Here is a 12,738-nt window from a genome sequence, read left to right as displayed (position 1 = left end):
AATGAACCAAGTGCCCAGACACTGCCAGGCAGAACAGAAGCATCACCACTGATCAGTCCTTTATACCCTGGCATCACCAAGAGAGCAAGCACTTTCCAAAACACATTAGCTAAGAGCATCTTCTAAGAGGCACCTGCATTTGATATCCTGGCCCCACGGCAGTATAATCACCTGAGGGAGAAGAACCTATGGAAGGTGCTAGAGAGAAGTCACCACCAGTGAACTCAGGACACCCAGAAGGGTGATGGGCCCTGGATCCTTGGCTCTTGGGACAAGAACATAGAAGAACCTAAGTTGACATGTCAGAGTGAGGGAATCTCAGATCAGAGGTAGGCAGGGGAAATTTTCTCTAGAGAATCTCGTTCTAGGGCTGGAGATAAAGCAATGTTACAGTACCTGCCCAGCAGGCACAGGCCCTAGGCTGTACCCCTAGCAGAACACACACATGCACACACACACACCAGACTTTAGCAGCAGCATAGGCTACAAAGTGAATCCAATGCTAGCCTGAGAGTTTGTTAATAGTAAAACGTCGTTTAAAAAAAAAAGTAAAAAGAGATTTGGTGGCATAGCTGAATATACCTTAGAGGTAGGACGCTTGCATGAGGCTGGAGGGTCAATCCACCATACCATAGAGAGAGGATGGTCCTAGAGAGGCACAGCTTGTCTCTCATGCCTTGGATGGTCCTCGGGGCTCATTCAAATGCATCGACCTACTCTCCTGGGGGTGGGAACCTCTTCTCATGCTATCTCTACCTACAGTACCTACAACCACATTCCCCCCATTTCAAGGACATTCTGCCCAGCATGTCATAGGATCCACAGATTGGAGTTCCTTTCAAGAGAACACTTTTACCAACCGAACACCTGCCATCTACTTGGCTTAATCCTCTTTAGAGCCACAGAAAACACATGGTGATATACCAGAACTTTAAAGTCTGTCTCCATTTCTCCCAAATTGTCCCTAACTCCGTACTGCATCTGGGCAGCAACAGCTGCTGAGAGCCTTCTCACAGGCACACTTACCATGGAGACCCTCCCTTGTTCCATAGAGATGCTGGGGGAAGAAGGCAACCTGAATTCAAAGGTGACAGGGACATCAGCATATCAAGGTAGGCAGAGCAGAGACGTGCCTAACCCCCTGGACTGCTACCTCTGACATCTAAATATCTGTGAACGCAATCATTTGCAGGCCCTTGACCCTGGGCTCTGCATCCTGCAATGGGCCATTCTAATGGGTCTGTGCATGGCAGACCAGGTCCCTGCCTCTCACGGAAGCCATGCAAGCACACTGGCCTTTCTGATCATTACACACAACCCCTCTTCTCTCTCTTGGACAGATAGAGTCAAGCCTCTTCCATCTGCAGGAGAGGCTCACCCCTGGACTACTTCCCTGAGAAGAGCTTAGTAATTACAGTAGCAGACATACAACCAGGAAACTCTGGCTACAAGCCCAGCTGTTCTCATGACAATGTCAGCATCCAGAATACCTCCTCGGGTGACACAGCTCCTAGCTAAAGAAAGCTCTCCAAAGATGCAACTTGCCTCCCCAGCAAATCCATTCCCTGCCATGGTAACCCAAGCTTGGCTCCCCAAAGAGTTTACTGCCTTTGGGACCACGGCAGCACAAATAGCATGTGCTGAAAGGCAGGTAGTGAGGTGTATGTGAGCTTTAGCGTAAGCGAGTGCTGGACTCAAATGTATCTGTCTCTGGTGTGGCCTTGAGAAGGAATTTACCCACTACCGTGCAAGCTGATGCATTACAGTAAAACTCAGAACACGACCATCACTACGCAGCTTCTGTTTGAGCCGCACAAACAGGAACTCCTGCTCTGAAGCCTCGTTCCTCAGCCTCTCCTCCTTCATTCTCTTCCTTCCTATAAGGCCTACGACAGTCAGGCGTCAACATGACTTATTCCACCTCACTCCTAATCTAATCTCACTGCTGCATGGCAGCTCTCTTTGGCTTACTCTGGTCCAGTCTCTACCGACTTCATCACGACTGCTCCGAGCCATGGTTTCTCAAAGCTCTGCTCACATACTCCCCGACTGCCTTAGAAGCCTTCCTCTCACAGCCCATAGGAATCCTCATGACTCCGGCTTAGAGCTGAGGTAAACGGATATTTGTCACTGTGTATGCTATCATTTGAGAGACTTTCTTTGCCTAATCCATACTATCTGGAAATTTCAAGACTAGGGCCTCAGTTTTTCTTTTGCATCTGCCCTTGTCTTCTGTAGAGGTGGGCATACAGCAAGTGCTTAACAGATGCAAGAACTAGGAGATATCTGACCAAAAGTCTAGGTCAACATGGGAAACCCCTACCTGCTGCAGGCTGGGAGACAATCCCTACATAAGACATGTCTTAAGCCAGGGTAGATAAACATGGTCCACAACCCTCTTCCCTCCCTGGGTTGATGAATGTTACACTCCTCCAGTCTGTTCCAGAGCCCCAGCATGAGAAAGGCTGTTGCCAGAGGGAGCTTGTGGGTTGTGGCAAGTCAGTGGCAGTTTTCCTTGGGCCCTTTTAGCTCTGTTGAAAAGGCTAACTCAGAGCTTGAGCTTCAAGTACCCACAGGCACCCAGTGCTCAGTTCTAAGTGGAGGCTACTGGTAGGCCTCAAAGCCTCATGACTCCACGTGGAACTTACTCCCTCATCAATAAATGCAAAGGGCCCTACCGTGTCAGCTGTGGCTGAAAACACACACCAGCTACTCTATGGTCCAAACACTCCTACCAGTAGCAGAGGCTCTGGCTAATTCCCAGGAACCTGTGGCTCTAACCAAGGGAAGGAACAGATCAAAATCATGACCATCACATTCTCTAAGCCAGGGACCCCTTAAAGGGGTTCACGAGCAATTCTACAAGAGACAGACCATAAGCAATGACTTTTTCCTGATTTAGACATTAGGGTCTGGAAAGCAAGTGTTGGGTTCCAGTAAGTAATACTTGTAGAAAGATGAGTGTTCACGGTAGGTGGACCCTGACACCACTCACCTTTAGTTAGGAGTAGTGTGTGTGTGTCTGTGTGTGTGTGAGAGAGCTTATGTGTCCCACATGCATTGGAGTGGTCTTAGGGAATCAAATGCTCTAGAACAGTGAACTACCTGAGGAACCGAACCTGGGTCTTCTGCCAGAGCAGCAAGCACTCCTAACCCTTAACCAATCTCTGCAATCCTACCACCCACCTTCAGATCCAGGTATTCCAGGTCTCTCTTCAGCTGGAGGTAGGTGTCATCAGCCTTCCAAGAAGCAGAGAGAAAAACAAAAACAAAACAGTTACAAAGACCAAGGTTTAGATAGCCAGGGTCTTCAAAAGTAGATCATTAACATTACACTGGAGACACGGGACCACAGCAGATCAACACACAGGACCACAGAGGAAGCGCAGACGTCTTATTGCAACTCAAAGCCCTGGTTCAGCATGGCAGAATTTGTGGGTCACAGTGGGGAAAGCCAGCTTATCCCCGCACCCACTGCGGTTTGATGGGGAGGACCCAACAAGAGGGCTAGGGAAGAGCCAATAAGGCAGATGCTGGGTTCCTGAGGCAAAACCTGAAGATCTCCCCAGAACAGCACTCGCCACACCTGAAGCTAGGATCCCATCCACACAGCTGTCCCAATTCTTGGCATCAAACCTTTGGCCTGGGTTGTCACATTCATGAAGTAACCTGACCCCAAGTGATGTAGATGGATGACTGGAGAGAAATAACCTGGGTGGTCTGGGAGGGGCCGATGTGACTTTAGGCTCCAGAGGGATAAGCAGCAGCTACTACAAGTTTTCCTGGAAATTTTGCTCTTTTTGCTCAGTAAGAAGTCAGAGCAGCCATGTTAGGGGCAGGTGTAGAAGAAGTTCCTGAGTAAGACTTGCTTGTGGTGTCTTCATGGGCTAGCAAGCTTTTCGGTGTAGTTAGTCACACTCCTGTTCAGCAGATCACAAAAGCTAACTGAGGCAGGGGAGTTGCAAGAGCTGAAGAGTGATCCAGATACCATGTTCTTAGTGAACTGGGCTGAGCAAGCCAAGGATGGGGAAGGTGCAGAGCTCCGGCGTGAGATGGTCAGCAGCACACCCGTGAGAAGTTCCTATTGTGCCTTAGGGGGAGGCCCTGCCTTTAAGGGATGCTGTAGCTTGCACAGGCTTCTTTCTATCATTAACTGCCTCCTTCCTCATCCCCCTTCCCCAAGTCACTGTCCCTGCACACTTTGAACAGGACAAGAAAGACAGCTGGAGAATGCTAAAGTAAAACTCAGGGCTTATGTCTTTTTTTTCTTTTTCCTTTTTCTGTGTCTCTGTATGTGGTACACATGTATACATGCATGTTTTTGCATGTGTGGGGCACACACGTGTGTAAGCACTCCATTGCTCTTCTACCTTATTTATAAGATGGGGCTTGTCTATCTATCACCCAGGGCTCACAGATACGAGCCAGCTTGCTCTAGGATTGAAATCACAGGATGGCTCCACCCATCCAGCATTTACAGGGTTACACTCGCATGGCAAGCTCCTTAGCCATTGAGCCTACTCAGGCTTACAACTAACTTTGTTTGCTTGTTTTTAACATGTCTTCTCTCTCTCTCTCTCTCTCTCTCTCTCTCTCTCTCTCTCTCTCTCTCTCTCTCATTTTAAAGATTTATTTATTATATATAAGTACACTGTAGCTGTCTTCCAACACACCAGAAGAGGGCATCAGATCCCATTACAGATGGTTGTGAGCCACAATGTGGTTGCTGGGATTTGAACTCAGAACCTCTGGAAGAGCAGCCAGTCCTCTTAACCACTGAGCCATCTCTCCAGCCCAACATGTCCTCTCTTACATTCATCTTTCTAGCTACATTTCCTGAGTCCTTCAGGTCTTGCTAAAAGGCATCAGGGAAGGAAAGTGACAATCCCAGCACCCTCATCTGTCCACTGCCCGGCTTTGTGCTGCACAGAGGGACCAGGCTTATTTATGTGGCTGAACCACTGCTGCCCAAGGGCAACTTTTCAGGCAAGAGTTCACTTCCCTTTGCTGTTCCAGGAGCCTAGGAGAGCAACACCCTGGGCAATCTGAGGAAGCATGGAAACAAAGCCGAAGGCCCTGGTGCTGTTTAGAACTAACCCTAGAAGGATTGGGATTCTAGCTCCAGCCTGCAAGCTCTTGCTCCTTCAGGGTCCGCTTGTCCTATGATAGCTCAACCCCACCTAACCTACGCAGGTTCCCACAAGGCTAGACAGGACAAGAGATGAGGGCAGTTCTGCAAGCGGAGGTGCCCTACATTTCCCTCCAGGCTGACCCCCATGTGTCTTCCATGAGCAATAATGCTGACGGGGCACAGCTCTTAGACAAGATGACCACGCAGCAGTCTGCCACTCTCCACAGCTCGAGAAGCGAGATTCAGGTCTGTCCCACCCCATGCAGCCCTTCCCCTGCACCAGAGGCGAGGCACTCCACCACGCCCACAGTCACTAGCCGTAGCACCTAGAAGCAGACAGGCAAGGGAAGCAGCAGATAGCCAGCTAGCAGGACAGACCAGAGCACGGCATGGGGACACATGGGAGGCAGGCCATCTCTGCCCCGGCCCAGGAGGGCCCATCGGCGCTGACCTGGCAGGCGGGGAAGGTCAAGTAGTGGTGTAGTAACTGGCCCACGGCGAAATTTCGCACACTAGCCAACTTGGACTGGTGCCGCTGCAAACGGGTGAGCAGCAGCGAGAGCTCTTCCAGCTGTGGGCGTGTAGACACATCAGGAGGGAGTCAGGCACCGCAAGGCACACCGCTGCAACCATACCCTTCACCCCGTGCCAGGACAACACTGACGCGGCACCACCAGGCAATGCTGGCATTGGCCCAGTCATCAGGGCGGATAAAGGCACCGCCCACTGGAAGCCACTGGCTCAGCTTCACCCAGAAGGAGGAGTGCTTAGAAGGGAGAGTTAACCAGTCATGGGGAAAGCCAGGGAAGAAAGGCGAGGTGCTGAAGGAGAAAGCAGGTAGCTGGAATATACTTCTGGCAAAATCCAAAGAGAGGACCAGCCCAGCACTCCCCTCCACTTTCAGAGTCTGAGTGCTCACTGGGTCTGTCTCCTCATTACCAAGAAGGGGTTGGGAGCTGAGGGAGAGAATGCTATGGGTGAGAATCACATGTTCCACAGCACGCCAGTCACCTGGAGAGGGAAGTGAGGAGCGGCTTACCGATTTTCCATGCAAGCTGGGCGCGCTCACCGTGTGGGTCATGTAGCCCATGGAGGGCATGGAACGCCGGTCCACATGAGAGGAGTTCTGTAACAGGAGAGGAGAAGCCAGACTGAGGCCAGGCAAGAAGACCGCAGCCACTCACTGCCAGGACCGCCTACCATGCGTCCTCCCATCTCTCTGAGCCCTAGGCGCCTGGTCTCCAAAATGGACGCCTTTCTCACTGAGCACAGCATGGCAAACTGAAAGGCCGTGAGAGCTAAACCTCAGCTGAGTTCTTAGAGATAGGAGGACTGACTGAACCCCAACATTATCTCCTGACTTGTGGGCCGCCAAGAAGCCACAGAGCGACTTTGTCTCTTGACACAAGACCTCCGTCGCCTTGGCAGAAGTTCCCAGGCCTCACCTTGACAGCGGGACCCCGTGCCTTCCTGGGAGAACCCCCTAGAGAGATGTCCACACTCCTCCTCTGGTCAGGTGGCTTCACTGTGACCCTTTCTGCTGGTGTATGTGGCCGCCGGGGTGGAAAGGACCTTGGAGGCCCCGGAGGAGGGATTTCAGAAGGAGATGGAGGTACGGAGATGGAGCGGGGCACCTCCAGCAGGCTGCGGCTGCGGCCCTGCTCGGTGAACTCTGGGGAGCCAGCTCCTATGGGTGCCGTGGGGCTGCCATGACGAAACTGCTGTCTCTGTTGCCACTCATACAGCTGCCACACGGTGCCGTCTCTGTGCGCCCGGCGCTCCTCACTGGACATCTTAAGGTGGCTGGCTCGATCCTGTGCGTACTTATAGTCGCTGGGCAGGTTCCGGGGAGGGGGTGAAGAGCTCCCGGAAGGATGTCTAGTGTTCTTGGGAAGAGTCTGGTAGTTTTCCGGGAAGGACAGGGGCTGGCTGGGACCCTGGCGCGGAAGTGTTTGGTCTAAGGGCAAGCTGAGAAAGACAAAGAGCATGGTCAGGCCACCACACAAGGCAATGCAGCTAAGGAAATCAACACCATCATCCTGTAGGGGAGACATTACGGTGCCAAACAGTGACTGATGCGGACACCCTGGGCTTCTCACCGCAGAAGAACCCAGAATCGGTTTCCTATGAGAGCCAGGACTACCACAGGGTCCCGTACCTATCACTCCTGGTGAAACTGCCTCTTCCCTCTTATGGGCTGTCAGTGACAAGCAGTATGTGGTGGTCTGGGAAGGCCTCATGGTTTTCTGGGGTGAAAGGCTCTCTTCATCTACCGCCAATCCTCAAAGCTCACAAAGAAAATGGCGGGAGGGGGTGGGGTGGCGTGTCTTTTTTTTTTTTGCTACCCTTCTAACCCAGACCCTGGTTCCTTCCCTCCTGCAGAGAACTCTGAGAGCCTCCTAATGTGTTTCCTGCACATGGTCACCTGATCTCAACACTCCAGTGTGCCCCAATCCCCCTCAGCCTCCTTGAAATTCTTGGCCTGGTACTCACGGCTTTCCAACCTCTGACTACAACCTTCCCTGAGGTCCAGCTGTTTTCTCACTGTTCCCTCCATGGCCGAGACCAGCAACTAGCCAGCAGCCTAACCGTGCAGGCATCACCCAGCCACACAACATGAACATTCACTTCGGTTGTCCACCAGGGGGAGCTCCCTACCTCAGTTAACTTCTCACTGCGGGGGGGGGGGGGGGTGGGAGGGGAGCAAAAATAGGTTTTGAATCGGAATTCTACATACCAGTTATGTGAGTGTAGGGGGCTTACTGACTGCCCTGAGCCTCAGTTTCCCTACCTGTATGTGCGGTAGCATTACTGCCTCATCTAGGAGTTCTGAATGACTGAAGAGGTCATTAAGGGAAAATGCATTCTGAGAGCCAGAAGGTCCTTAGCAGGATGTACACCTTCCTGACACTGCTTCCCACCCCTCCATGGCCAGTATGGTGGCATATACCATCTAGAACAGCAATAGTGAGGTTGGAGACTAAAAAGTTCAGGGTCATCCTCAGCCACATAGTAAGTTCTAGGCCATCCTAGGATACAGGAACTACTGGAGAGATGGCTCAGCAGTCAGAGTACTTGTTGCTTTTCCTGAGGACCCAGGTTTAATTCCTAGCAGCCACAAAAGGTGGGTAAGTATCTTTAACTCCAGTTCCGGGGGATCTGACTCCCTCTTCTGAATTCCATGAGCGCCAGGCATGCACAAGTGATACATGCAGACAAAACATTCAGAATATAAATTTAAAAGCTTTTTTGTTTTGTTTTTTATAGTTTACGGCCAGTGAGATGGCTTAGTACATAAGAGTGCTTGCCAAGCAGGCCTGACAATCTGAGCCAAGTCCCCAGAACCAATGGTAGCAGGAAAAAAAAAAAAACTGACTCCCAAAAGTTGTCTTCTGACTGGTGTATGTGTATTGTGACATCCATGTGCCTTCTCTCTCCTCTTTCTCTCCTCTCTCTCTCTCTCCTCTTTCTCTCTCTCTCTCTCTCTCTCTCTCTCTCTCTCATGCTAACTCCAAGTGTGTCAGGGGCAGCAGCAGCAGCAGCAGCAGCAGCAGCCACCCAAGGGTTGTTCAAAAGGCAGGTACCTGAATTAAGCCAGACAGTGCTTAATTGTGGGATACAGATAAGCAAAGAGTAAAGCTGGGGATGGCGAAATAGAGGGAGGAGATGTTGGTCAGCTGTGCAGACTTTCAAGTGAGTATGTAACAACCACACTGTACACAACATGGTGAGCACAGTTAATAATAATATACTTCAAAACTGCTCAAAGAATAGACTGATTATTGTTACCACAAGTACAAAAAGACTATGAGTGAGGTGACAAATATTAATTAACTTGTTTCAACAACTTCACAATGCATGCAAGTACCAAAATGTCCCATGTACTCCATCAATATAAAACTCTTACTCTTTCAGATGTGTAATGTGTGTGTGTGTGCATGCCCATGTATATTTGTGTCTGTAGGACATCCGGTATCCTGCTCTAACACTCTCTGCCTGTTCCCTTGAGAGAGTGTCTCTCACTAGCCTGGAACTTCTTGTTCTGATTAAGCTAGCTGGCCAATGAGCTCCCAGATCCATCTGTCTGTCCCCTAACACTGGGTGAAACTGCACAAGAAACACTCCTGCCAAGTGCCGTCTCTCTCATCCCATAAGCATTACTTTTGGTTAAAAGTAAAAGCTGGAGAGATGCCTTAGCATTGGATGCTCTTGCAAAGGACGTGAGTTCAAGGGCTGGCTCAGCAGTTAAGAGCACTGGTTGCTCTTCCAGAGGTCCTGAGTTCAATTCCCAGCAACCACATGGTGGCTCACAACCACCTGTAATGAGATCTGATGCCCTCTTCTGGTGTGTCTGAAGACAGAGACAGTGTACTCATACATAAAATAAATGAATAATTCTTAAAAAAAAAGGACCTGGATTCAACTCCTAGAACCTACATAGTGGCTTACAACTGTCTATAACTCCAAGTCCAGGGTCTTCTGACCTCTGCAGACAGTAAGAACAAAAATGGTACACATACATGCATACAAAACACATAAGATAAAATAAATCTTTTAAAATCAAGATAGAGATATAGCGCAGTTTTAAGAGGTTTTAAGAGTCTTTGTCTAGTAGCCACAAAGTCCTGGGTTCAACTCCCAGCGAGGCATAAACAGACTAGAAGCTAGTCTGGAATCAAGACCCTATATGAAATATAGTTCCAGAATGTAAATTTGTCAGCCCCAGTAGACTATGCGTAATAAGCTCTGGGCAGAGAGCATTCACCCTGCTTAAACAGCCCCAGAAGTTGAAGAGTGCCATTCCAATCCTGTTACATCTGCCTGACCTCAGGTCTGTCTCTTCTGTTCCACCCTCACTTGCCTTTCTGTAAAACACGGAGGATGAGAACCTCTGACCAACCTCTGCGAGCGACAGAAATAGATGCCATCAAATATGGCAGCTTCCCTTTCAGTTTCTTTTCATTTAGCTGAGGTAATCTTAAAATCTCTTCAACCCAAACCAGACTAGCATGCAAATGCGTGTGCTTGCCACTAGGTGGCAGAGATTTTTCATTCATTTTTCTCAAACCCCTGTGTCTGAGGTGGTGGCAGTGCCCAAATCCTCAGAGGTGGTGGCCAGAGCAGACAGTAGGTGTGGAGCTGCTCTTTCGGTCAGTCTCTACGGCCTACGCAGAGTACCTGCCTACCATGTTTAGATGGTCACAGCTCACCTCTCCCACTACTAGGCAGTGCCCCAAATCCTGAGCCTGTCCTCAGTTCCTGTCTGCCATTTGGGGAGACCTCAGGCACTGATAATCAGTGGCTGATGGTGGCCACTGATAATCAACTGGCTGATGGAGGGAGAAACATGATAGGTCCCAGGAGCAGGTGGCAGTTAAACAGGATAACCTGAGAAAGGGGCTGCAGAGACAGTCTAAATAAGACAAATATAAGGTCGGCTTCTGTGACCACTGCTGTTCGCTGCAGAAATCTCCCATTCTTGCTTCCGCAGGCCTTTCATTTCCTATTGTGTTCCCTCCAATGTGCTTTTAATCCCTGGACGCGCCCCACCTTTTTCCTTTTACAAGCACACTTTACTTTAAACACTGGGTGCGGGTGGAAATGGAAGGCTAGAATTTCAAAACTATGCTACGACTCAAAGGGTATGTGAGACTCTTGCTAACCCCGTCCCAACAGAGTTAAGTGATAGGGAGATGCAGTATACATATATCTCAAAATGTGGGGGGTAAGTTAGAAATAGTTCCCCATGTGGACCTCCTTCCAATACTTCTGTGTGCTCTGTCCAGTGACAATGAAGTCAGCTCAGTCTTACAACACACGAAGGAGAGACAGCAGGCTTCTTTGTGTTTTCAAATGGAAAATGGAGAAAGTTCCTTCACTAAGCAGCCAGATCCATTGGGGTCGATTACCATATAGTGTGTGTGTGTGTGTGTGTGTGTGTGTAGAAAAGGCTGAGCTGGAACCTATAGCCACCCTCTGGTGATTACAGACACGTGCCATGAGACCCAGCTACATAAATCTTAAAGACAAACACCTGGGAACACAGGACATAGTCCTTTTTAGACGTGGTGCAACCCCAGGGGCTGTGTTGGCCATCTCTGTGTCCTCTTGATGAGCAGAGGCCCACCAACCACACTTTAAACTCTGGCCTAGCCGCTAATCTGTGTGTCCTAGGCAGGCTGATTTCCTTTTCCAAGCCCATTTCTTTGACCTGTAAATTAGAGCTATCATCTTTCCTTGGAGAGCTGTTAAGATTATTCACATAGAGGTAGAATTAGCTGAGCAAGTACTGGAGAAAAGACAGCACCCCACCCTCATAATCATGTTCAACACCAGACTGACCTCCTACTATCCCCCTTCTGAACCTTTGCCCAGTGCTCTGCCTGGGCCAGGCTGGTCTTCCTCTGGCTGTGTTTCTCTAGGTTGGCCCTGGGAGGAGCAGTCCGCTGGTAACCACTGGTCCCATTCTGTTCTCCCGGGCCATAAGGTGGCACCCCGTTCTTCTCAGCTCGCTGTGGCTGTGCTTGCTGGCCTCGGGGCCCACCAGGTAGATCCACAAACAAGGCGTCCTCCTCAGCTGGCAAGTATGGGGACCTGGCCTTGCTCCTGTCCCTCCTGCCCTCCAGTGGGTCCCTTTGAGAAAGGATGCGTTCCTCTTCCTGCTCCCTCCTGCTGAAGCCAAAGGAATCTTCATAGCTTCGATGAGGACAGTCTCTTGAGTGTCCAGGCCCCATGTGGCCACATTCTTGACAGGTGTCAGTGTGGTTGGCTTGTGGCATGGCCTGCCGCTCCACCTTGTCCCTGTAATGGTAGCAGCACATTCAGCCCACAGCACAGACAAAACTTCCTGGTAACATTATATACTTATCTCTGGAAAACCCTCCCCAAGCCCCACAACCCCAACCCAAGCTCAGTGCTTTCTACTGCTGTGGGAACCTGGCTTAAATGATGCTTCTTCCAGAAAGTCACCCCTGACACACTCCTCAGTGTAAACAGACCGCTCCCTGACACCTTCACCACACTGAAATGGCCGGTCCGATCCAGAGGCATATACTTTAGCCACTGCCACCTACTGTCTTGCCGCTCATGGCTCCCCACCCCCACCTACGAGCCTGGCCAGTTTGAGGAGAGGTACTGGTTACAACTGAAGTCGTGATCTGAGGACAGAAGAGGGGCTCTGTGACATTGGACAGGGTTCTTCTGCCAAGGCCTGCCACACTGAAAGCCTCCTAGGGACAGGTTCTAACCTAGTTCTGTAGGTAGCCCCATCACTCAAGACAGACAGTGGCTCACTGGGGTTAGAAGAAGGCACTCCAACACAGATGGGAAAATGAGCAGGAACTCAGATGGGGTGTCAGTCTAGCTGTGCTTCGAGGTGAAAAGGTCCCGCCCTTCTGACATATAGCTTCTATGATGGCTTAGCCAGGACTGTGTGCACTTTGATCTGGGAGCATACAGAACACTCCTGTACTTATACGGTGGTGACCAGAGCCCCATGACCACCCAGAACCTCAGCTCTCCTGGGTGAACAGATTCAGGCTAGTCTAGGGAACAAGAAAAATGTAATTCCCTACACAGTGACTTCTTCTTGCTGTGTGTGGTTCTAA

At 50.2% G+C, this 12,738-nt stretch overlaps 1 protein-coding gene across 1 annotated transcript in view; it reads right to left on the bottom strand.

Moving 5' to 3' along the window:
• PLEKHA7 (pleckstrin homology domain containing A7) overlaps nucleotides 1-12,738 on the bottom strand; it is a gene marked incomplete at its 5' end in the record, with an annotated part of 160,520 nt that overhangs the window by 15,943 nt on the left and 131,839 nt on the right. Inside the window, 4 exons of the mRNA XM_080913557.1 lie at nucleotides 3,187-3,240; nucleotides 6,171-6,257; nucleotides 6,577-7,099; nucleotides 11,474-11,932. Coding sequence (XP_080769683.1) covers nucleotides 3,187-3,240; nucleotides 6,171-6,257; nucleotides 6,577-7,099; nucleotides 11,474-11,932 — 1,123 coding nt within the window. The remainder of the gene's footprint in view (nucleotides 1-3,186; nucleotides 3,241-6,170; nucleotides 6,258-6,576; nucleotides 7,100-11,473; nucleotides 11,933-12,738) is intronic.

Source organism: Micromys minutus (assembly GCF_963924665.1).
Source record: "Micromys minutus genome assembly, chromosome: 2".
Classification (NCBI taxonomy): domain Eukaryota; kingdom Metazoa; phylum Chordata; class Mammalia; order Rodentia; family Muridae; genus Micromys; species Micromys minutus.
The sequence above is the reverse complement of the archived record's forward strand: the minus strand, read 5'-3'. Positions and strand labels throughout refer to the sequence as shown.